Source organism: Tinamus guttatus, unplaced genomic scaffold, assembly GCF_059628265.1.
Source record: "Tinamus guttatus ecotype Peru unplaced genomic scaffold, ASM5962826v1 Tinamus_guttatus_pri_ptg000125l, whole genome shotgun sequence".
In the NCBI taxonomy this organism is placed as follows: Eukaryota; Metazoa; Chordata; class Aves; order Tinamiformes; family Tinamidae; genus Tinamus; species Tinamus guttatus.
Window position 1 is genome coordinate 2,392,015 of NW_028288659.1, and position 25,841 is coordinate 2,417,855.

The window sequence follows — 25,841 nt, forward strand, 5'->3', positions numbered from 1 at the left end:
AAGTTAGGGATTTTATTCCTGTATGAAGGGCAATGACATTAAGAACATAATGATATAGTCCATATTTTACTTATAGCTCAGTTTTTGTTTTTCTCTTGTTGTCACAAAGGAAAAAACATAAAGAAGAAAAAGGACCATGCTGGAAACCAACATTTAAATGTTATCACTGGTGTGCTGTACTGTGATTGGAAGGCAGTGGTCTAAGAAAGTTTAGAGACAAGAGACCAAATAGATTAATAACATATAACAATATACAGTATACAGTATACAATCTTATTTCTCTTGTGTTCTTGTTTCTGTATCATTTATGACAAGTTATCCAACTTACTTAGTTTCTATAAAGAAATTACTCTGCTATGTTTTGTGTTTGCCCACTCCTAATTATTCTGTTGCCCTGCCTGCCTTTTCTGACCTGTCTTCTATTAACTTGTTAGCCTCCACACCTGACTTATGTCATTTGCTTTCAATCTGTAATCTTTGGAGAATACATAAAGTATTTCTAAGTTAAGCAGCCTGCTTCTGAACTCTGATAGAAATTGCAAGTAGTAGTTGCAATTTACATACTTCTTTGTGTACAAATGTTTTTCCTGAGGTGAGTAAGGAAAATAATGGATATAGGACCTCTCTAAAATGTGTACATTTTATATGTTCCTGTTAGTTAGTATTATGGGTGAGGATGGGAACCTGGGATCAGGATAGTTCTTAAATAAGAACATAAATCATAATCATTAGCCATGGGTTGACTTGGCTCTACCGTAGCATTATCCTTTCTTATCTACCCATGGAATCACTATTATTAATTTTACTTAGAATATAAGCTATCAATCAGTAACATTAATTATGCTTAACTTGAAAGGTCGACTATGAAAAGAAAAGCAGGGTTTTCAGGATATTGCCAAGTGCTCTGTGTGTGAGTGCTGTGCCTAAAATTTACCATGGTGTCATTTCAAAAAACTCCTACAAGCAGAAGCCGTAGCCTATTTTTTGAGGGCCTTTCACCTCTCCACTTGTGTTGTTATTAGTAAGAAGCATCCTTTTCTCCGGGCTTTGCGTGGGTGCTGTGGTACTCCTGGAGTTTTTGGGAATCTGATGGCAGCGTGAGCTCCTGCCACTTGCCTGTGGCTGGCTGTGCGCAGGGGCCGCGTGGGCGCCGCAGGCAGGGGCAGCTCCCTCCTGTGTTTGCTTGGGCTGTGTGAAACCAAACTGTTCCATGGAAATATCCTGCTTGGAATAGCTGTCAAAATTTTAGACCTGAAAAGATTCTTCATCACTATGTGATAAAAAAGGGTGCTGGCCTCTATGCTTTCTCCTAAAGAGAAACCGATAACAGGGAAAGAGCCGAAAGGGCTGAAGTTTCGACACTAACAGATGCCCATTATGTGTGCTTAGTTCAAAGGGAGGTGTCCTAAGAAGATAACACTCTGATACAGGCAAGAATTACAATTTATACTGCAAATTGCACTGAATAGTAGTTTTCTGAACTTGATAACAGCGTTTATTTTCAGTGCATAATGTGCATCAGATTCACACGGGCACAAAATTGTCCTCTGTGAAAGGAGTGCTGTTGTTGACGGGCAGTGGCTGTATTACTTGCAAGGATTCACAAATTTTTTAATCAAGTGCAAATTGTGACTTATAGGTACTTACTTTACTTTATTCCATACTTTATTACTTCTTCCCATTCTTGCCTTTTTTTGCAGTTTGTGAATTACCAAAGAAATAATAATATTCCTGCTACCGCTACGATTTAGAAATGCTCAAAGGTGCAGAATAAATCCCTTGTACAAAAATATTTCTAATATGTTTCACAGTAGCACGCAGCAAATTTTTGATGATGTGTTTCTCGAAATCAGTTGTGAATTCTATTCGGGTGTGGTAAATAATTTTGGCAAAATAAACCCAAATATTTTAAAAAATTACGTTAAGTTAAAAAGATCACTTTGAAATTTTATTTTGTTTTTAAATAAAAATATTTTAAATAGGAAATATTTTAAAGGAAAAAATGCAGATATAACAAAAATATTTAAGGGATTATTTGAAATTCCTTTTACATGAAAAAATAAAAAATGAAGTTTGACATTTCCATATCCCTATCCTCACCTTTTCTTAGCCTGTCTAATATATGTCTAATGAAGTTGAGGGGAAAAAAGGATTATATGAAATTGGCTCTTACTACTTCATACATACCTATTTACGCAAGTTGGTTTGGGGAGATGGAAAAGCGGTTGACATTTTGCCTAAAATACAGTTTAGTTTGATTTATACATATTTTGTTTTTTTTAAAAAAAGTCAAAATCAAATCATTGAATTTCTTTTTGTCACTTATTTCTGTGATTTTAAGCTCTAAATAAATTGTTCAGACTAACCATAGTTTGACACTGAAATACCCAACTTTAGCAGAAGCCAAGTTCCAGGTCCTCATCATGTGGTCTTACAGAAATCCTGTAAAAAACCTTCCTTTTTTTGCTCTTTTATAGTTACTCCATACTCCAAATGGAGTTTTACTGTCCATAGCATCAAACTTGTCTACATGAAATGTAACTTTATTTCTTTTTTTTTTATAATCAGTGTTTGCTTGAAATTATTAGTAGAAAGAAAGTAACCCTTCAAAGAGGGGACTTTCTTCATATAAGTAAATTTAAAAGGTGCTTAGCCTAAGTTGCTAATGAGTTATGGGATAAGTGCATCTCACGGTCTGCAGATCAGCACCACAATTCATCTAATGAATGTAAGAAATACGATGCTATTATTTTATACCTTTATTTTCCCTCTGAATGTCAATCAGTCCTTCAATCTTTAAATAGCCTCTGAAATACCTTGGACCAGAAAAGCACAATGCAAGCTGAATTTGTAGCCATTTCTTTCTTCCACTAATGCACTGAAACTATAAATGGCAAGGTATTCTTACTAGGACTTGTTCTAAATCCAGGAAGGCAGCAGCGGTCTGAATCTGTTGCTGATAATCTGAAACCTTATATTCTCTTAAGACACCGAAGGTACTTCTTGTTCTTCTGTCTGTAGATAAAGTATAAATACTGTGAAGCTGCTTCTGGAGTCCTTTCTATCCCTGTCTTTCCGAGTTGCCTGTTTTCACTTGTCATCGACTAGACATCTTTTCTAATGTCTGCGATTTCTTTTCTCATTTTCATGAGAGGAGCGTATCCTGGACTGAAATAGCCAACGAAATGACTGAGTGTTAAGGGTAGGCACTCAGGGTCTGGGGATGATAACACTGCTTTCATTTGCATTCATAACAAGAAGATCTTGGAAACCAAGAGCAAAACCGTTGATAATTTTAGGGAAAGTTCCCTAATGTTTGAGACTGCAAACCTCTAGATGAGTCTAAACATACCATGGAGAACTGGCCGTTCCCCATGAAGAAGCTTGTCTGAATGAGAAGTGATGTATTCTGGTCTAACCATTCCTAAAGTGAACAATATAAATGGAGATTATATGGATGATCTAGAAATGCTGCAACCAGCCACAGAGTTAATTACTCTGTATTTAAGTGTGAAGCGTGTTAAGTTAGTTAATTACTCTGGCTGTGTTAATTACTCTGGCTGTATTTAAGTTCTTAAACTTAGATGAGCTGAAGCTCCCCACTCCAGTGCTCCTTTCTTCAGGGCTATGTTCCCCTGGGCACATGCAGGGCAGCAGATGTTGATTTGCGAAGCAAATACTGCTTGCCTGGACTCGTGGTGCTCCAGAACTTGTATCTTAGAAACAATTTCTTCATCTGGTTAAATTTGTTGCTTTTAGTTGCACTTAATTTATTTAAACTCCAGCGTCGGCCCATTTTATTGTACTTAACCTGATTTTCGAAGCAATCTTGGTGTTACATTTGCACATACGATAAGTAATGCAGCCAGAAAGGACGGAATTGCGGACTTTGCTGTGTTCCTGTGTGGAGGATGACCAGTAGGGTCCTTTCAGGTCCACCAACCTCCGCTCAGTTTCGAAGGTGAAACCCTTTGAGCTGTTTTGATTAGTGTCTGGTGGTTCCTCAACTGCTTTGTCCTGGCCTGGGGTTCCACCTGGAAGATGTGGCTGGAATGCCACGGGACCCATCCCTGCTCCGGCGGTGGCAGCCGGCGGGAGCGCGCTGACGCTTTCCCTGCTAACACTGCCCTCTCCTGGCCCTGCTCTCTCAGGCCGGGTGCTGAGGAGAGACTCCTGCAAGGGGCTGATGGAAGCGAAGGAGAAATGCATCGTGTGCCTCTTCTCCATGGCTTCCTCTCTCCCCTAACCTCCAGGTACTTGCACTCTCCTGATTAAGATGGCCATGAAATCTCCCTCTGGGGCTGGGGAAGCCAAGGGAGCCGTGCCCTGCAGCTGGATGCTCAAACCAAGCGTGTGAGTTTGCCAGCGAGTAGGTGGTTTGCAGGCTGCTTCAGCCAGGGCCACGTGAACTGCCGGGGTTTCGCTAGACGGAGCAACCGGAGACTCAGAACATTGCTCCTCACACGGCGTCTCCTGCCCCTTAATATCCAGCACTGCTCCTCGCTGGCTGTGTTGACTCTTTCAATCCTGGTTGCCGACGGGATCTCTCCTAGGCTTATCCATCCATTGCGAGTTCCCGACTAATACTTCTGCCAGGCTGTTGGAACCAAGCTAATCGTATATCCACAGCATGCTGTTCCCGAGCCCTTACGGGGCTACTTCTGAATCCCCTCTCTCCTCCCTTTCTCCCCTGAGCGCTTTTACAGAGCCCAGAGTCCTCCCCTCCCTCTCGTTTTCCCCACTTCCATAGCTCATGTCACCCTGAGAAGCAGGATCAGGTTGCTCTTGCATTGTGATTCTTGGCATAAGCCCCTCTCAAATTCATATAGCTGCTCAGTGAGTACAGCAGCCACCAGGAACAAAGCACATAAGAACACATTAAGCTAACATTCTGCATACAAAACCCAAATAATTTACTATATGTTACTCTGCCTAGTAAAGGGAATAGTGCAGCAAGCTTACATTTTAATTTCCTTTCTCTCACTTTTGTCTATAGAAGTCTATGCTGTAGCTTCCTTAAAATGCTCTTGTATTTATTGTGTAGCTGTTCCTAGGTTCTTTATTTTATGTGGTATTCCTTGCAGTATCTCTGTTAATCCCAGAACCATCACCTATGCCTTTTACTTGATATCATCACTGAAGAGAGTCTGCTGTATAAATAAAAGTTGGTAATTTGTAAAAAAAAAAAAAAAAAAAAGTAAAAGTTTACTGTAAAAGTGGAGCTATGTATAACCTTTCCCAATGCATTGTACTCTTACTAAGGCAACCACAAAACTGTTGTCCTGATGCCTGACAGGTCTCTCAGCTTGTATAAAGAGCAATGTTACGGAAGTACAAGATATAAATCAAATCATATATCAATGACCAACTATCCCTTCATGGATGAAAAACTCCAGTTTTACATTCTTTCCATGTCACATACAGACACCGTACAGTTCCAATAAAAATCTATCAGCACAGTAGAAATAGTATATTAATAACTTAAGGATAAAAAAATGTGGCAGGCTGGTCAGATAATATTAGAAACTCAAAACAGTGAAATTTTAAAACTCAGCTTCAGAAATAGGTAAACTGTTTGTGACAACTGCTCAAAATAGCAAAGGAAATTGAATGCCAAAAGCTTACAGTAAACTTCAGAATCCATCTAGGAACTGCATGCACCCACTACAAACATGCTTGTCTTATATTCACAGGGAGTAGATTTCATTAGAATAAATTATATCCGCAGAAAAGCAGATGAGTTGGTTTTTTTTCTTCTTGAATATGTAGTGTATGAAGTGGTGTATGTGCAAAAGCTTGTCCAGTTTATCTGACTGCATCATCTGGGTAATAAGAGATGCTGCTTTTCCTCGTTCTGTTAGCTCCTTACACCACTGTGACTACAGTAATCCCTAAAATACCTGCACAAATTACAGCCTTACTTAGGGTTTTGCACAGCTCGCAGACTAGCATTTTGCCAATTCCTGGTCAGATAAATACATTACTAGAGGCAGACATTTCCTGCTCTTCATTACAATTCTGTGGGCCCCTAATCATGGCAGTGGTATTAGACTCAGAACTAGACTAGTGTATTCACATATACTCCGATGTGTGTGGTAAGTTTGTAATGCCATTGCTGGAAAAAAAAAAAAAAAGGCAGTTTATAGACTATACAAAGAATGCATGAGACAAAGTCTCGTTTTGAACTAAATTCCAGCCAGAATTGTAGTAATCTGAACAGTGAATAATCAAATAGAAAGCTTATAGTTAGTAAATAAAAATGTGCGTGTTCCACCACAATTATGCTTATGTCTGAGTTAGAAAGTCTAATCTCTGAGCAAAATTAGTATTTCCACAGAAAACTTAGAATTCAGGTTGACAGGGGAGTATAGCTTTTTTTATTGATTTCATGCAAGTAAATTCTGTTATTCACATGTAAAAGTCAACTTGTTTGAAATAATTAATATGCTAGCAAAATGCCATGTTTCTTCCGGAATTCACGTTGCTTTCAGCAGAGTATTCTGCAGAGGAAGCTTTTCTAGATAGTTATCATGAAACAATTCATTCTGGAACAGTTAAGCCACTTAGCTTCTCCATGTTGACATGACCTTAACTGGGAAGGTCACAAGGCTGGTCCCTGCAGAGTGAAAATGTGAAACAAAGAGCGGGGACTTGGCTGGTAGCTGTTGGCCAGTGAGGGAGTCACCAAGGAAAGACGACAATCCTGTTAAGTGCCCAGCATGTTAGATTTCTGCTAGTTCCCTTTTTAAAAATACTATTTCAATTTAATACTGGGCTTCCTGGGCAAGACTTGTGATGAGCATGTTTAATAACAGGGAACTAAGGGGGCTGTGTTTGTGTCTTGCAGCTTCAAAACGAGTTAGAAAAGGGTGAGAAGGAAAGCGCGGAGCTGCAAGAGTTTGCCAATGCCATCCTGCAGCAGATAGCTGATCACTGCCCTGACATCCTGGAGCAAGTCGTCAACGCACTCGAGGAGTCGTCATGACCTCGGTACCGGCCCCACCAGAGCAAGCACACCCCGTGGCCAAGCCCCGTCAGCCCAAGGAGTCAAGAGAATGGAGAGGAACGTGAAAGACAGGAAACGGAATAGAAACTTCTGGTGCACCTTTTACAAAGAAAGCATAAGCAAAAAAAAACACTCTAAAAACTCCGTGCTCCTAGATTCTTCCAATCTATGATTAATCAGTCATGTTTGCATTCATCTTCTTACTGCCTTTCTACTTTATAATCTGCTTCCCTGTTGATTTTGTTCTTGGTGTTACGTCTTTTGGATACAGTTAAGCAGAGCTCTTCCAAGTCTATTAAGCGAAGAAGAGGGGAACCACTGAATCCTAGTAGCTCTAGTTGAGGTTGTGGGAGGGTAGCTTTTGCCTTTTATTCATTTATTGCTTCTTTTTTTTTTCTCATAAAAGCTGAAAGCCTGAATTTCATAGTGCTAAAACCTAAAACCGAGTGTGCTGTGATTATGGGTCGCAACTGGCCAGCATCAGCTAGCTAGCTCAGGTCTCACTGCCTATCTCAGTGTTTCTTATATTCTTAAATAATTAAGAGAGGAGGGGAAAGTTTCCCTGTTTAGTCCCATTAGCTACTTCATCCAGAAGCTGGGGAAGAAGGTAGGCATGTTGCTGCTTTCTGTTTACTTAACTTTGATTTTTATTGTTCACTGATCTGACTCTGGAGTGCTGAGTGGAGCGTATTTTCAGGTAATTATTTTCATCTGTTGGCTTCTTGGGTTTTTTAGCTGAGCTTTCTCATCATAGTTTAATCTCCTATATCTCTTATGTTCTTACAGAGAGCTCTCTTTCAAGCAGGTGTGGTCAACACATCAGCCTCCCAGACTTAATTTCTTCAGGCAACAGCTATGTGAACATTAACTGCCATCAAAATAGCCTTGGGCATTTCCTACAGAAGAGAATCGCATCATTTAGCTTAAAACTATGATTTGAAAACTAGGTAAACTAATTTAGGTAAACTGGTAAAGAGCTTTTTCTATAATTTAATTTATTTTGGTTTACCTCAAGTGGACAAGGAATCAGTTTGAGTTCAGAGCAATAACCCATTCATAAAAAGAGCAGCATCTCTACTGGAGCTGGCACCCAGCTGAATACACAGATATAACAGCACAGCTTTAGTTAAACCAATACCGTTCTTAATGTATACGAGGCCTTGGTCTTGCTCCCCTCAGTCTTTGGCTCTTGTTAAAGCCCCTGCTGGCAGGTAACCTGACTTCCAACAGCAGAGCCGTTTGCCTTTGGGGCAACAAATGGGAATCCCATTTTATGAGTAGGACAAGGATGTTCATTCTGGGGCTGTGCATTAAAGGGGGTGCATGTTTTCCCAACTACTAACATTTGTGTGTGTCTGGGGGCACCTGCAGGACTGAACCCTTTAACATCTCCCCAGGTGCTCCTTAAAGGAATTATTCCCCTTTAGCTTTCTCATATTACTTAAGAGAACAAGAACGGGAGGAAAGGAGAGCAACCCTCGACACAGCAGTGGAAGGAATTTTGGCTTCCTAGTCTCTTTTTTCCTAGTTATGAATCCACTGACTCCTGTGGCCGTTGCTGTAGCTCCAGCTGATTTTACAAATTCTAGACATATCAGCAAAATACAGTGTTCATCATCCATCTCTCAGTAGACCTCCCATTCAGAGCCTGTAGTTTTATTTCATATAACCTACTACGTTTTGAGCTTAATCACTAAACTGTTATTCTAGGCAAAAAGTTTCAGTCACTTTAAGGGAAAAAAAAACTTGACTTCTTCATCTTTTAAACCCACCGCCCAGCTCCCGTGTATGTCCTTGTCTTATTTTTATCTTTAGAAATGACTGATTTCTTCTGTTGGAAAGGAGGTCAGCAAAAGCTTGAGGAAGTTAAATGCACCCTGCTTTTTTCAAACCAGCACTGAAAATCGAGCAAGATTGACAGATCCTTTATATAGCTGCACAGGCTCTCTTGAAAACTAATTGCTTTAAAGTAAATCACATCAAAATTCATTCTACTTTAACTGTTACCAAAAGATATAGTGGGTTGTCAACACTCTGCGATAAACACCACCATCTGCAGGGTGCCCAAAAGGCCATTTTCATCTGCAGATATCTTTGGAAGAATAAGCTATATCAACAACCAGATGTAAGCTTCCAAAGCAGGGGTAGTTGACACCTTTGGCACATTTTGAACGGCTAGTGCTTTGCCAGTCAGGGAATGTGTCTTTAGTTCTCGCTGCAGTAATAGCCTCCATCCCCAGCTTTCCCTTTTGCCGTGGAACGGGAGGGCAATGGGAGCGCGAGCGCTGCCGAGGGGGCCCGGAAGGCGCGTAGACGGTGACTGTGCGCGCCCGCGAGCCGTGCCTCATACCAGCACCACCCCCGGGCCCTGCCGCTTGAGTCAGCACGTTTCGATAGGAGCCGGGGTTTTGAAATCGTTCCTCTTGCTTTTTCTTCATCGCCCCTAATTACTCACTCAAGGAATTTAATGCTGCCTGTAAAACCATCACGGCCATCAGCCTAACATCATCGTGCCGCCACCACCAATCCTGGCTATCTCATTAACTTATATGGTCAGCTCTGCAGCTGCCCTGGTTCCCTGCTGTAAAACAATCCCTCCTCTGTGAGAAGCTGTGGAATTTCCCTTATCGATGGTTCAAATGACTCCTGCTTGTAAACCTCTTACTGAGATGCTCCTCGATAGGGTTTCTGCTGTAGGGCAGGGGGAGGGGAGACGAGGGTGGTCACTTCTGGCTGTTATTTCAGTTCCCCTTGTTTAGTGCTTTGCCCAGGCGTCGCAGGACAAGCCGGGTTTTCAGTGCTGGTTCTCGTGGGTTTTCACCTCAGCCGCTGGCCTGTGGCTGATGTTCCTAGAAATGAGAGGGCCGCAGCAAAGGGCGCGCGGCCGCCTTGACAGCGCGCGCAGGACCCGCGCGGTTGAAACCGGGTGAATCTCCCTGTTTACACTCTCCATGTCTCCCAGCCTCTTCCTGGAAAGGATTTGTCAAGCCTGGCTGGTTTTCACACTGGCCATTTGGTCTTTATCTCCGAGCCACACACCTGCTGTTCCTCCCATCTGGGTTATTGGGCCTTGGCGATTTTGCTCATTAACTCCTGTTAACTTCTAGGGCTTCTCAACCATCTTAAGCACTGGTTTTAGACCTCAGTAAAGGGCTTTTGGGGAGAAAGCAGATCTCCTCTGGGAACAAACTTGATCTGACTTGATCTCCATTGAAATATTGCAGAAGAACTCTCCATCCTGCTTGCTCAGCAATCTTGTCATGTTGAAGAGCTCGAGGAATTCTGTGATTTGGAGATGCTGCTGTGATTTAATGACCAGTGATTAATTTCTTTTCTCATGTATGGGATACCATACCATTGGCCTTAGGTGTTTGTAAGTGATGGATTTTGTTATCATAATCCATCAAGGTGTGGCCTATCAGACCTATGGCAGAAAGGGCACGTGTGTGCACATACCAGATGCCCTTTCAGTTGCCCAGCCCACTGCAACTCTTTCAAAGTCTGACACCCTGATGTCAGCAGGTAGGGAGACCCAGACAGCTCCGTTGAGCAACAGTCACCCAACAGAATAGTAACTCTAGGAAATTCAGGTTCCTCCTGACCCCAGAGTCCAGCTCCCAGGGTATCTGTGGAAACCTGCATTTTCTTCTCCTGTTTAATGAAGTTACAGTTGCTAAGGGACTTGTGAAAGTTTTGATTGCTTTTTTTTTTTTTTCCTTTCAAGCTGTTATTTGTGGAGAACCTGAGATATGGAAGGACTTGAGGAGCTCTCTGTAGAAGATTTTAAGTAGGTTATTTTATCTGGGTTTTAGCTAAAAAAATAACTCAAGCCTGAAGTCCATGTACAGTGTAAAATCTGACTCTCCAACTGTGCTTGATCATGATCTCCAAGAGTCCAAGGTCATATTTTCCTCCGAATCAAACCTCATTTAGAAACACTAAAAGGACTTTACAACACTAGAATTGCAGCGTGAGAACATTAGCACTGTTCGGTGATTGGAAGAACTGCCTGGAGTGCATCCCAAGCCAAACTCCAAGCTTCTGGTATTATCTCTCATTCTGACTGCCTTTAACCAGCTTTCCCTCTGGGAAATGCCAAACCCTCCTTGGATTATCCATTTTTTGCCAAGTCCAGGAGATGGAAGGTGACAGGCACGTGATGCACGAAGCTCTAAGTGCCGTTCCTGATTGCACTGCTGGAACTGACCTTCACTATCCGATTTTCTGGTACTTTGTGGCTCTCAGTATTTTGCACAAAGGAGCATTAATGTCAAAGATTCTGTACACATAACCCTGTTTTCTGAACCAAGGGGCCCCTCCTTTGATCTGCCCCTGTAATTCCCACCTGTTTGCTGCTAATGCTCAATTTGTTGGGAAATTTGTACATCTGCTGAAGGGTTAACAGGGCTGCATCCCCCTCTCCTGCACTAATTGCCAATGTTGGCGTGCTATTTTTTTTTTTCCTTTTTTAACAAAGGGTGTAAAGAATCGATGTGCTGATACCCTTGCAAAGTACAAGTGTCCCTCGAGCACTAGTGCCCATACTCCTCAGCGAGTGGCGACGCGAAAAGGGAAATAGCACCGTCAAGGCATCCGGGAGCGCAAGAGGCCTCCGCTCCGCTCCCCAGCTGCACGGAAAGCGGGACCGCGCGAGAGGAAGCCGAGGGTTACGGATAACTAACACTGCCCCAGCGGAGCGGGGGTGGCAGGGCCAGGCAAGGGGGCCGGCGCCGGTGGCCGGGGCGGCCTCGTGCCCGGCCCGAACCCCGGCCAGGGATGCGAGTGCCGGGGATTTTTTTAAAAAAAGCAGAGCAATGTTTTTAATTGTTTCTTTTTTTTTTTTCCACGTAAATGGAAGGAACCTGACGCCCCAAGAAAATCCTTCTGAACAAAATGGCTGTGTCCACTGACTATTTTTAAAAAAGAGAGAAAAAAAAAAACTGTTTCAAAACTTTTTAGTGTCAAAAGCATAAACACGAAAATCCTGATTTTTTTCCAGTGTGTGTGGTGAGTGCTGTAACCCTGTCATCAGTACCTCTCCTGACTTTTTCAGGGGTGTTTTTTCCTGTTTTGTTTTCTGCTTGTCGATATTGTCTGTGTGGTCCTAAGGCTGGGGCAGTTACCAACAATGTGTGTCTGTTGTCGGATTAAAAAAGATAGTAGTAGAACTGAAAAAAAATGTGTTTTTAAAATATATAAAAATAAATTTCATCAAAAGGAATTCAAGTAAAGAACAACAAAGCCACGACTCCTCCTCTCAGGACTGTATGGAAAGGGATTTGTGGGCTCATAATTATAACCAGTTGCCTTTAACAGGCTTTTAAGGTCCAAGACAACTTGGCCTCTTAGGAAATGCTACAAAGCCAGTAGTTTAAAGTCATGCTTTCCCAGTTTTATACTGTACATGCTATACATGTAATGCAGAAATGGGGAAAATGAAGCAGTATTTTAGAAACCAGTCCTTTTTTTTTTTTTTTGGTGACAGTTATCTACAGTGGTTGCCCTTTGAAGTAAAATGCTGATGAAAATGGCCAAGTATGTTTGGCCAAATTTTTGCTCTTTTCTGCATTACGTCTGCAAATGCCAGGGACATGTGCAAGCCTAGATTGCTTCGTACCGCTGTTAGTTGCGTGCATGCCCATTTTAAGAATTGTATCTCTTCGTGTCCCATGTTGGTCACATATCCGCAGTTGGTTGCGTTACAGTAAAGCACTAGCAGCTGCCTCTGCTGCAGTTACGTCAAAGATGGTATTTCCCAAAAGGAACAATGTGAGGATGAACCGTCATGCCATCTAAACCAAAAAAAACCCTCACAAATCACTTTACCTGTGATGCTAGGTAAAGAACTTCATTAACTGAATGTATTTTTAATATCAAATTTATCACGTTATTTGTCTGCATTATGCACTTCGAGTTTGGATCTTGAAAATCAAGTGGGTCAGCTTTGCTTTTAAAATTTTTACATTTCCACTCTAGGTGCTGAGTACAGAGTGTGTTTTTTTCTTAAAAACTTTTTTTTTTCCATTTGGAGACTGATGAAAATGGGATCTCTTTATCACCTGTAGGCAGTCTCATAAATTATATAACGTGGTTGTCTAAAATCCAGATTTGGAGCCAGTGTTAAGCAGACGCTGCTCCTGTGACCTACCCGATCTCCCCAGCTGGCCATGGGCACGGCCAGGGCTCGGTCCCAGCGAATGTGGCCGCTCTTGGAGTTTCACTTCCACGGGAACGGGTCTCTCCTCCACTCCTGCTCGGAGGCAGTTGCATTTGGTCCTCACTGGAACGCTTGCTACGGTGTACCTGGGAAGGCTGTACCAGCAAATGCCTTCGTCTGCTCAGTCTGAAGGATGATGAATCAAATGGGACCATGAACAGGGGGATAATTTCTGTGCTTGTCTAACATGCTGCTCCAAGCCCACTGAAATAGTACATAGCCGTTTCCCTCCAAGCCAGTAAATGATGAGGGCTGCGCACCAGGTTCTGGTTTACAAATTGCTTATGGGGGGCAATCTAGGGGATTGCCCTAGGGAGTGAGAAAAGAAATCAGGGGGGTGCTGCATCCGCTCTACAGACGTGGATCCTTCATTTGCTTTGGAAGAGACGCGTTGCACTTTAGTGGAGGGGGAGCCGGGCTTTGCGTGTGGGATCTCGTGTACTTGAATTCCTTTTTGAAATCACAGCAGCGGGAGACATTGATGTCCATGATGCAAGTGCGCACGCTGCCTTCAACTTGTATGTGTTTTATTGCTGGAGTCATGTTACTGACAGGATAATGAAATTGCAAAGAAAATGTGTTATATTCAACTTTGCCTTGATAATATAAACACTTTGTTCATTTTTTTTTCTTCTTTTTTTATTCACAGACTAAGTTCATCAGGAAATTATAAAATTATTTAAAAACTCTGTGCTGCGTCTTCCTTTCAGTGCATTCCCGTGTGCCTCCCTCGGCGCCCGCTCCCTGCTCGGGCAGGCGCGGGGTGGCCCTGGCCGCCGACGCGTGGCGCTTCCCTGAGAGCAGGCCTGGGGTCCGGCCTGTTCCCCATCGATGGGGCAGCCCTTGCGCCGTGGGGCAGGGATGCGCTCGGGCCGCCTGCGAGGCGCGTGTCGGATCACAGGAATGTCCCGCGGGCTCCGGATCCTCGCGGGCCAGCGGAGGGTAGGCACAAGCAGCGCTGCTCAGAGCGAGCTGTTCCCATGGCCTGTCTCTCTCGCCTGTTTTCCAAATAAATGTGACTTAAAGCTTGCTAAAGCCTCGCTGAATCCCAGATGTGCCTCCAGCGTTGAGTCAGTTTTGGGATCACGTCTTGTGGAGTAATGTGTTTGGAAAGGCTCGCTGTGCAAAGGCCAGCCAGCCGAGCCTATAGCATGTTCCCTATGAAACCAGGATGCAAGTCCTGCTCCCAAGGCATCGGCTGCCGTAAAAAGAGGAGAGAGTTACAGCTTTGTCACAGAAAATGACCCGTGCCCCTCTGCAACACTGAAGGAAATGGATTCCACCCAGTGTCCAGTTTCCAGCTGCATTTTGAGGACACAGGAAATTGCCTGAGTAATGTCACTATAAAGTCTCATTTTTCTGACATTTTTAACGTTCTAAAGAGAATAGCATTGCAACACTGGGGCTCGGTGATAGAACAATGTCCATTTGAAACACACTCCACCAGATTCTCCGCAGCTAGCCCCGAACTCTGGGAGAACAGGCTACCCTGAGTCGGAGCTCTTGCTTTCTGATGAATTTCTCTTTTAAAGCTGCCCTGTTTCTTTCTCCTTTTGTCTATCTGAAGAGCAGCAGCTTTTTTCCCCTGGAATTTCTTGCTGGCCATACCCTTTCTGCTTTCTACAGGTTTGTCATTTCAAGGGATCCTTAAGATACTTACTGTTTCCGTAAGAGCGACTTCTCATGCAACAGGAAAAAAGGCATCTAGATCGGAGTGCCTGCGAGTCCCACTCCCTCTGGTAATTGGATTTCAATCACTTGGTCTTCAATCAGACACATAGAGTAGTGTGTGGAAAAAGGATACATGGGGATTAAGGGTCTCCGGAGCTTTGAAAGGAAGAGTCCATCAGCCTTTTGGTTCCTAGTCTGTTTTATGTTCACTTTAGCGTCTTTGGCTGAGAAGGGAATTCATGATTTCAGTCAGGCCAGGGTGTGCCTGGCTTTTACAGTGGAGTCCAGATCAGCTGAATGAAACCACATGCCACATAAATTTAACCAGTTGATGTACAGTGGGATATCTATTGGTCTGAAGGCAAGTGCCATTTCCAAACAGTCCATCTCTTGGGTACGCAGGGCCAAGTGGACAGCAAGAGCCCCAGGCCCCATGGGCGGGAGGGCACGTGTGCGAGCGGAGCGGGGCCACCAGCCCCACCGCGTCCCCCGGCTCCGCCGCGCGGTGCCTTGCAGCGCCCCGCGGGCTGACTCATGTCTTGGATGGCCCATAACAACAACACTGTTCCTGCTGCAAAGCAAAGATGCCAAATCCCTTTGGTGTATTATCAGGTTACGTTTTATGCATTGTGCAGTAAAACACAACGAGGCATCTGAATAAAATTGTCCGTGTTGACTGCTGTTGCTGTGACAGAAAGCAGGCCAGACTGCAGCGAAAACCGAAAGCGCTCAACCCTGTGATCAAACACACGCGAGTTTAAACATTTTCCTCTCTAATCTTTCTCATGCACTCTGTAAAGAGAGGTTACAGCGCAAGGGAGCACCTTTGCTGCCCGGCCTTCCCATGCCCCGTGTATGTTTTCTTGCCGAGACAGCCCCGTTCCCTGCCGCCTTCGCTCCAGCCTCTCACCTTCAGCTGCTCTGTGGAGAGAGGGAGCCACGTTCTGACCTGCCGGGGCGAGATGCCGGAGAAACGCCGGCACACGGCGCCATGCGCAGCGCATCGAGCAGCTCTTCGGAGCTGTGTGCGTGTGTTGGAGCCTCTGTGTTGTGCAGAATCCCAATTAAAATTGGTTCTCAACATGCTAGTAAGTGTAACTGTGTCAGTCCAGTTTTGTGCTAGATAAAAACCTGCTCTAGCACAAAATTGGGATGTAGGTCTAGCTTACACCACCCCAGGAGTCCATGCTGAAACTGTATCGGTGACCGCTGGGAGCTGTGACATGTTCAGGCTCCCGTTGCCAGCGGACCCTGCTATGTCTGAGCTACATATGAGCCTCTTGCCTGCACAGATTGATCCTGTAGGGAGGCATGAGATCTCCTGTGCATGTGTAGGATTACCAAAAACAGATAACATGAGCTAATTCTCTGCACTAATGAGGTCCTCTGTATGTGCCTGGTGACCTTTAGACTGAGTCGAAGATACCAAGTAGCCATGGGGCTCTTGCCATGAGGCTTCAGGGCATTTAGAAATCCAGGGTACATGGCCAAAGTCTTCTTTCTTTTCCTGTCTTAAAAAGCTTCAGTCCAAAGGGAACATGCCCTGTCCAACTAAATATATTGTAATTGTGAACATATGTAACAACAGTATTATGAACAAAATTTCCTTATCAAGCAAGCAGAGCCCAATTTTGATGTCAATTGTATTTCTGAGTATTCTGATGGTCTGTTGTAGTTTCTGAGGGGAATAGCTGGGACCAATTGAATATAGTGGCAGCGATAACTTTGCAGCTGATCCTGCCAGCATGGGCCTTAAACCTGAATGCTTTAAGGAGTGTGTTGAGTAGCTTTTATCAAAGAGGAACAATCACAAAAATTAGTCGCTAAGTAGATGAAACATTTAGTCTTCTGCAGTGCAGCTGTTTTGCATGAATGTGCAAGTTATTTCGGTGGGAATGCTGCTGCCGGAATGTCTATAGAAGCAACCCTTGTGACAGTCAAGTTAAAAACATTTGGTTTCTTCATGTATTTAGAAAAAGGAAGGGTTGCTGCTCTAACTCAAAACCCCTCCTAGAAGGATTTTTCTTTCAGTTTGAGTAAACCTTTCATTTTCTGTAACGGTGGACAATTTTGGAGAACCACAAGTCTTTGAATTTACATGAACGCTCTTAAACTCTATTATATAATGCATAGAAACTGTTTTTAGCTTTGAACAGTATATCATCTTGTAGGACAAAGCACTGAAGTGCATGCATGCATATATATTGCTGTGTAGCTGTACATATCTGTGTGATAATATATATATGCTAGCTGTATACTAAAAAGTATGTTTAAAGAATACAAAGTTTGCAAATTCTAAGGCCTGGAAATCAGAAAATCTACGTGACTTCATGCATAATAGGCCTATGATGCAATTTTCAGTGATGTATTTACATAACTATTTCTTGTTTGACCTTTCCTTCATTAAGTGTGCAAGATGAAATGATTTCTTCAGATCAGTAATTACACAGATCCTAGTACTGCCTCATCCATGCCTTTCCCAAGACCACTGGTTTTCTCTTGCAAGCCTCTCATTACTTTGATTCTATAAATTGTCCCTCACAACAGTGACCTTTTAGAAATCAAGAGGCCTGCTTATGCCAATGAAGCAGGAGTAGCCCTGAAGAACTTCCATATTTTCAGAAGACATGAGCTTATAACTGCTTTAACTTGTTTCTAAAAATGAACCAGATCCCAACATTTAGGAAGGCCCAGACTTCAAATTCCACAGTTCGCAAGTGCCTGGAGCAAGGGATTTGGTCTGGCACAGGATATGTATCTGTCATCCAGCTCCAGAGCTGAATTTTGGTTCACCTCTCCTATCTGTACGTGTTCCTTTGTTTAAGTTGACTAGAACAATCTTTTTATTAATGGAAGAAGTGCGTGGACCACCTTTTTGAGTACTTGGCTCAGTTTAGTTTTCCAAGTGTAAAAATGCAACTTAATTCCCTTCAGCCACACACCCACACTTGCCCAAGCTTTCAGCTTGTCTCTTCCTTCTGATAGAGAGGTCTGACCCTTCTATGCAAGACATCTGCCAAGGGTTCCTAGGGGCCACAAAGCACCTGGAATTTAACGGTGCTCCTGAGCTCTCCTCTGCTTCTACCACGACACCGTCGCTGAACAGAGCCCAGCGCCAACACGGCCGTGGCTCCTGCAGTGGCTCCCAGGGCGTGCAGGGACTTCCCTGTGCAGCCGATCTTTGAACTTTGGTTGCCCCCACTTATATCCAATGGTTCTGATCATCACACTCTTCACACAGCAAAAAGGAATCTTTTTGTCTCCTCAGATGGCAGAACATTAACTATGATCGGACAGTGACCCCAGCCTCCAGCAAAGCTTGCCTGAGGCTTCCTAGGGAGTGAAAGCCTAGAAGGAGATCCAGCAGAAATGTCATTCCTCCCCTCTTCCTCATGGTCTGCAAAATGCATCACCTTTTGCAGGCTGGTCATTCCAGGCAGCAGCGCAAGTCTCCTGCAAAGTTCTGTATAAACTTATCCTGGTAGATAAAAAGTGACTGAAATATTACAGAGGGGACAAGTAGCTGTATCCACTGGTAGACTGCAATTACTAATGTCTGCATGATACTATCTCAGATATTTAATGACTTGGAGGACACGTGAAACACATGCATGTGTGATGTAAAGGCTGGATGCAAAGCACAGAAGGAGTTAGGTTTGATTTCAGCACCTCATTATTTTGATCACCACATGACTTCAACCATTAGTTCATACGAAAATACAGTCAGTTCAAGCTAGTATTCAGCATTAGTATTTAGTATTAGATCCTTTGTGATGCTAGTCGCTAAATTTTGAGAAAACAAACAGTGAGACTATTAAGGATATTTTGAACAAGCGCTACTTTTGAAATTAGGGGTATGCCGGGTTGGTATCCTTCATTGCTGTAGGGTATTTTGGCTTCAGGTGTATTTTCTCAATTCAAGTGGTAGCTCAGCAAAATTATTTTCACAGGGAGCCAGGGTTTGGCAGCAGCAGCCTGGCTGGAATAGGCTGCTGCTCTACAGGCCTGTGGCACCCCAAGGCAAGGTAAGCTCAGCTCTTCCTAGGGAAGTTCCTCTTCTGATGTACCTAGGGAAGGCGCATCACTCACCATGGACAAGACCAAACATGCAAGTATAATAAAACTGCCACTTCTCGTGGTGCAGATAGCTTGCAACTTCAGCTGGATGTTAAGCCTTCTTGGCAGCACTTTCGGCAGAAGTGGAAAATACCATGATTTTCACCAGGCACCGTAAACACTGCTCCTAATTTCTCCTTTTAGATAACATAGCTTTGTGTTAGACGGGGGTCTCTGTAAAATTCTGACCAAAGAGGGTAGTTTGTGACTGGCTTTGACTGTACTGTGCAATGCACACCCAAAGCAGATTGCTTATATTGAAGGATGGTTGTTCAGTAAAAGATGGGAGTTGTTAGATCATTTGGTTTTCCTTTTTTTCACAGAATAAATAAATATATAAATAAAATAAATACATTAAAAATCCATCAGAAATATGCATATACATGTTATCCTCTGTCTTAATTTCGGGGGAAAAGTACATTTTAGCAGAATGCAGATGAAGTGATAAGAAAGATATTAGCTGGTTCATGCAGAGAACTTGGCTTTGTTCCCATGATGGTCTGTTTGCTGCACCTAGCGTGACTGGCTCATATTCATCTCGCTACAGATATTTAGGGTTTACAAAAGGTGTAAAATAAACCAGGAAGTCATCCCATGCATGGCAAGTCATGCTGATATCTTGATCCTCTACATAAAAGCAGGGCCTACAACAGAAGATTTTTTGGGGGAGGAAAAGAGTCTCCACTGAAGATGATATATGACTGTGGTGAGGTCTTTCTGCTACTCAGCAAGAGAGAAGAGGACAATGGTAGCTGGCAGCTATGACTTCGGCTGACATACTTGACTGAGATTTGCATTGGGCTAAGAACATGCACAACCGCCAATTACTTAAGCTCAGCTAACACACAGCAATTTGTTAAGCGGTAGTAACTCAATTGCTTGCATTGTCTGTTCAGATGACACACTAACAAAAGGCTTTCAGGCGGGCGCTTCCAATTTCTCACTGCTGTCAACTTGCAGTGTGTCTCGGGAAGCAGCACCCATTTTTATGGTCTTCAAGGTCAAAGCTGTCGAACATGAGGGGATGGCTGGTTGGCCTGCATGGTTATCAGGTGAGTATGACCGATGGAGGAACCACTTCCCTACACCAAATGGTTATGCCGGTCACTGAGATGGAGGCTACTGGAACTAGATTAACTCACTCAGTCCACTCCAGCTTTTGCAAACTTTGTCAGGATTATTTCTAATCATACAATAGTGCAAGGATCCTATTCCTCCTTCACAGTGATGAGGGAAGTACAAATAATCAATGTGCACGGATAAAAGGAACTATTTTCCCTTGGTTCATTTAGGCCAGCCTTCAAAATCCTCCATCACAAGGATGCACTTCCTACCTGTGCCTTCTGAAGGGTCCCCTCATGTTGGCTTGGCAGTAACACAACTCCCTGAATCCAGAACAGAGATGCTGCTGGACCCAGTGCGAGAGGTGTGACAGCCTGGAGTCTGCCTGAGGAAAGAGTGAAACTAAGGTTTGTCAACAACATATAACCATGCCTGCAGCCTTCACGTGGCTCCTCACAGGGCTGTAGGGTTGAGCATTTTGCTACACAATAGATGTCAGAGATGTAATGCACTTAGTGCAACATTAGTCCTCATGGTAGGCCACAGCCTGAGATTAACCTAAGGTAGGATTTTTGCTTCAAGGATGAAGGGCTGATCTTCATCCTTACATTTGAAGGCTCTAATTTGTTCCCATTGTTAACAGCGGAAGTGATGACTCTTGAAAACAACAGCAGTAATGCAATTATTTATGTTCAGCTGACAGAAGAGTAGATCAAAGCTATCTATAGAGTTGCAGACAAATATCACCATGGATGACCCAAAGGCGTCCTTTGTGTGAGGCGACAGCACGGAGCATGACTTCATTTGAAAATCAGCCTTAGATCCATACAGCAAAGTCATCCAGGCTAATGCTGACCCAGGGCTTTTCTTTGCGTTTGCTTACAACGGAACAGTGACAGAGGTTAGAGACGATGACGCCAGCTTTCCCTGTTTTTGTTTTTCTGGCAAGAGGCCTTATTCAGCACAACAGTATCGCCTAGGCTCATCATTATGTGTGCAATCTTAAGATGGTATCTCGGCAAGTTTAGACGTGACTGAGACCTTTGAGTTGTGTTGCTGCGGGGTGTATTACAGCCTGGCACTGTGCGGCCTGGATGTAATGGATCATTTGGGAACTTCTGTAAATGTGTGAAAAGTCAGTGAAACCGCAGTCACTTTATGGACAACTCAAAGCCAGGCCTGACCGGGCTCCTGCCCTTCTGGGTGTCTGTAGGCATTGCCCATCCTCACAGCAGTGCTGACACCATTAATAATTAACATCATCTCCACCAGGAAAAGCCAAGGAGATTTAAGAAAAGATAGACAGCAAATCAACAAAAGAAGAAATCGAAGGTCGGCTCCGCCCTTGCCTTCTGTAGAGCTTTCCCTTGCCTTCCATAGAGCTTTCTTCACCCATACCAGTCACACTTCAGGTCTCTCAAGACGCTGTTGTTGAATAGACTATAGCTGCCATGTGCTTGGGAAGGTTCATGTAGCTCACTGACAAAAAAGTATAAAAAACAAGTGATTATTCTAAAACTCAAATTTTATATATTCACTAAGTATCAACAGAAATATACGGGCAACCGGAATCTCACATAAGCTCATTCGCTCTGCATAGACCTCAGTGCACAGGTTATTCATACTGCTATAAAATGGATTATATACAAGCCAAATCTTGAAAGGTGTTGAACACAGCATTACATTTTATAATCTTGGGCTCTTTAAAAAAAATCAGCCCCTGAAGCCTGACGATAGAGAGGGTCTCCCCATCAGCTTTTATGAGAAGATTCCAGCTCTTGTTGCTGGAGAGAAAACAAGAAAAATGTAGCTTGAGTGAACACTTCATTGCTCAAAGACAAGAATCAAATCTACAGAAGTAAAGACCTCCCTTGGTAAAAATAAATAAATAAATAAATATAAAAATAAAGAATAAAAAAATCTTCTGTGTGTGAATGTGCATATCACAAAGCATGAGACATTTTTTTTGGTGGTGTGTATAATTACAATGCCAGGATCTGTTGAAGCCTTTTCAGTGATTTTGGCTGCTTAACCTTGGGTGCCATGAACTTATGTGAACAGTATCTGTTCTGCAAAACATGAAAAATCAGTGTCTCAAAGTGAAAATTCAGAATTGACTTTCTTGAGGACTTTCAGAAAATAAGGAACAGGTATGCAATATAATATAAATTATGTACAGGAATTCTCTAAGTCTTTAATCTTATCTTTATGAGAGGTCATGACAGCAATCTGGGCTAGAACCATATTGATTTATGTCTTTACTTGCTTTTCGCACATAGACACATGCACACATTTCTTTCCTGAACAAGTCCTTGGAATGTGCCAAGGGTTCCTGTGCCTCAGGACCATCAGTGGCTGTGTACAGCCCTTTGCCTGGTATCCGAGTGCTTAGACCATCTTCAACAGTGCCAGCTGAGTGCCTTAGCAAAATGCTACCTGCTGCCATGTGGGATCGTCTTGCTTCATATCTTGCAGCTGTGACGGTGTGTGGGTTATTAGAGTTTTTCTCTCTGCCTACTTTGTGTGCTTTCATGTTGCTCTTTGTGTAAGCCTGCACATTACCCTTACTATATGTATTTGTTTAGAAGCCGTGTCTAAGAAATGTGTTTATATTCCCTTTGGCTTGTGCTGTGAAGGTGAGTCTGTTAAGCAAAGGTGTTTGTCATCAAAGAACACCTCAGAGCCTGCAAAACATGATGGTTTCCATCCCAGGGCCCTGCTGTCATCTGTTTGGCTTTCAGAATGACTTACGTGCATCAAGGGCAGGCACTGGTGACACCACGCTAAGCCTTGCTTGCGCTCTCCAGTGCAGCCCTGGGCTTTGTGAGACCCAGAAGTAAAAGCTGAATGCATGCTGGGCTGGGAAAAGGAACAGACCGGGGTGGTCCTGGCCTCTGCCCCTGCAACGGGGCCAGGGAAGGGGATGGTCCTTTTTATCCCATCTCTCAGTCTCTAGCCCACCCGTTCTGCAATGTCCATAAGACAGCTGGGTGCAATATGCAAATTGTGGGCTTTTTTTTTCTCCCTTTATCCAAAGTTACTCTGCAGTATTAATCCCAATGCTCAGCAGAATGACCTCCTTCCACCTTTTAAGCGCTGGATCCAGCCAGAAGCATGTCTTGCTTTCACAGTAGAAATTAGAAAAGGACGCTTGAGCCAATGAAGACAGAAACTGCAAATGGAAAAGTTAAGCAAGAAGGAGAAAGAAGATCCAGGCAGAAAGCTTAAATGGAGAAGTTAGACAGGAAGCATGTAGTGGAGCGTAGTGAGTTACGAGCATCTGCCTGGATTCCCCAAATGCCGCTTCGGGGAAGGGGCTGAGGCTGCCGTGATGCTGCATGGAGGAGCACGGCTTGGCACGCGTCTCCTCTCAACCCAGCTCCGCCAGCTGAGCAGCCGCAGGCCACAGGCCGCAGGCATGGGAGACATCTCTTGCAAATCACAGCCAGCGCCTCGCGTGCCCAAAACCCTGGGGATTGATCAGCTGCTCGTGGACATCTTCCTGCCAGATTTGCGGTGCATCCGCATCACTATTTGGAGGGAGCTGGCAGGCTGACAGCTCCTGTGCTGCTTAACCTGCCAGCCCAAATGCAAGGCAGAAGTTGGACTTTCCTTGCTTCCTCGCACCCAGGTGTTGCTGCAGGCCCCTTACAGAGCCCAGCATCTCTGCAGCATGCACAGGCCATGAGCGGGAGCAGAGCCTGCCTCATCCCTCTTTGCCCACCTTCCAGCACCAGGCTGCAGCATCGCCTCCACACATGCACATGCACACGCGTGCACAAGCACGAACATGTATATAAAATGCACATGCGGCTGCTGAAGTCACCCGTGCGGCCAGTATCAAGACCCATGCTTAATTGCACTGTGGAGCTCGTTACCACAGGAAGCCGTCAGGGCCAAGAATTAAGTAAGCGCGCAGTGGAGGGCCGGCCATTTGCACAGACAATAAGAATATCCAGGGCTGTCATAATTCATGCCGATAACAGTTTTGGAAAGGATATGAAACTCTTCGCCTTGGGGTGGAAGCCAGGCCAGAGCGCTTGGGCCCAGGCCTGAGCGGTGGGGAGCAGAAGAGCTCAGCGTCTGGCTATGGTGGGCCCTGTGTGGCCACTTGGGGCTCGCTGGGCATCTGCCACCCCGCAGCCCTGTGGCATGGCGTGGGCCGGGAGGGCCGTTACTGTTTAACTGGCTGGGGCGGCGCAAGAGCGGGGCCTGTCTAATGATAAACCCAGAGGCACGAATTCTGCCTGCTGGCCCCGGCCTCGCTGCTGGATTACGCGGGACCAGGGTGGCAGCCCACGGGACCGTAACCCCTCAGGGACCCTCCTGAGGTGAGGAAATGCAAAAGCACTCGGCCTGCAGCCGCAGTGTCGCTGCAGGTGGACATTAGGCCCTCTGCACCCCATGCCAGTGGCCACAAGGCCTATGGAGGCCTCACCCAGGCTGGCAGCGGCCAGCAGAGGCGGGGGGACATTTTACCCCCCAGAGGCAGCAAGACACTCCAGCCTGCCAGATGGAGCCCCGGTTTGGCTCCCGCCTCATCTCGGCAGGGCGCCCCGGAGCCCGTGATAGATTTTACTCAGTGATGTCAGGCCAGATGAATCCTGGATTAATTGACCGTGGGTGAAATCGTGCTTCGATGGTTAATGTTATACTTGGGGCTGGGAAAAACTACTGCAAGATCATAGCAATTAGAGCTGGAAATGATTCAAGTCCTCTAATTTATTTCCTCTCCCCCCCCGTTACTGTCTCTCCTGAGGGACCGAGGCAGCAACGTTCCCAACAATATGTTCCCCTGTGCTTTGTCTGGTCCTGCCTTGGTGACTCAAGGACCGGAGCATCCATGTGTCTCTGGGGAGACGGTTCCACTGCTTAAAAGACGTCAACATTAGGAAATGTTTCAGAAGTTTAGCCTACATTTCCTTTTGTGGAGTGCCACAAATTCTCAGGTCATGAGCTTTATGCCTCCAGGAAACTGGCTGCTTCCCATGAGGGCAGCAGCTGGGAAGGTGGTGGTGGTTTTCGGCAGGGTTTGCAGGGGCAGGTTGAGAACATGGGGGTGGGTCAAGGAAGGTTTTCACACCTGTGAGGCAGGTCAGACCAGGTAACTTGTCTGGAATGAGCCCTTCCTTGGCAGCAGCTGGAGATTTTTTTTTTTTTCCATTTCCAGCCTTTTATTCCACAAATCCCATCTTGACTCATAAAAACCTCACTCCTGGAAACGTGTTCAGTTTTGCACAATAAACTTGCCCCATCTGATTTGTTCCTTGCTACTAACCCCCACTACAGGAGTGTGTGGGGCAGGTGGCAATTAAAGGACAGGTATGCATGCCAGTGAAAGAAGTGTAAGGAAGTGTATCAGGTACTCTCTGAAAGATGTCCCAGAATGGGCAACGGTTCCACCACGACTGTGCCCTGCATGAAGAGATGACACAGGACCATCTGATCAGGGGGAAAGCTTGTCGTGGAGCTGCAACAGGGACAAAAAGAAACAAAACAAAAGTCTTCCTGAAAGGTAAGAGTTTATCAGCATCACAGAAATGCTAGGCTGGACCTACTTCTACAAAAAGAGGAGTTGGGACCACATCACTCACTTACACTCTGGTTACACAGTCTCCCATTTCTGAACACATTCTGCAGGTCATGATATTTTCAGAGAGTGACGTTCCTTGCGCTGTATGGGTTAAACTACTTTTTGCAAACGATCTGATGTAACAGCTTCACTGGTTGTGCTGTCACACTGTCTCCTATCATTATTAGTCACATCCA

General features: G+C 44.4%; 1 protein-coding gene and 1 long non-coding RNA gene across 7 annotated transcripts in view; both read left to right on the top strand.

The window, feature by feature from the left end:
* The window catches only part of ERC1 (ELKS/RAB6-interacting/CAST family member 1), a 263,972-nt gene extending 256,375 nt beyond the window's left edge, over positions 1 to 7,597 (top strand). For all 6 annotated transcript variants that reach the window (XM_088521600.1, XM_088521601.1, XM_088521604.1 and 3 more), the window contains one exon: positions 6,848 to 7,597. In XM_088521600.1, the coding sequence (XP_088377726.1) occupies positions 6,848 to 6,985 (138 nt within the window). In that variant the 3' untranslated portion in view covers positions 6,986 to 7,597. The remainder of the gene's footprint in view (positions 1 to 6,847) is intronic.
* A 387-nt stretch (positions 7,598 to 7,984) lies between these two features.
* LOC148595271 (uncharacterized) lies at positions 7,985 to 9,064 on the top strand. The gene is made up of 2 exons (XR_015913194.1): positions 7,985 to 8,217; positions 8,822 to 9,064. It is a non-coding gene; the product is annotated as an uncharacterized LOC148595271 (long non-coding RNA).
* The last annotated feature ends 16,777 nt before the right edge of the window (positions 9,065 to 25,841 follow it).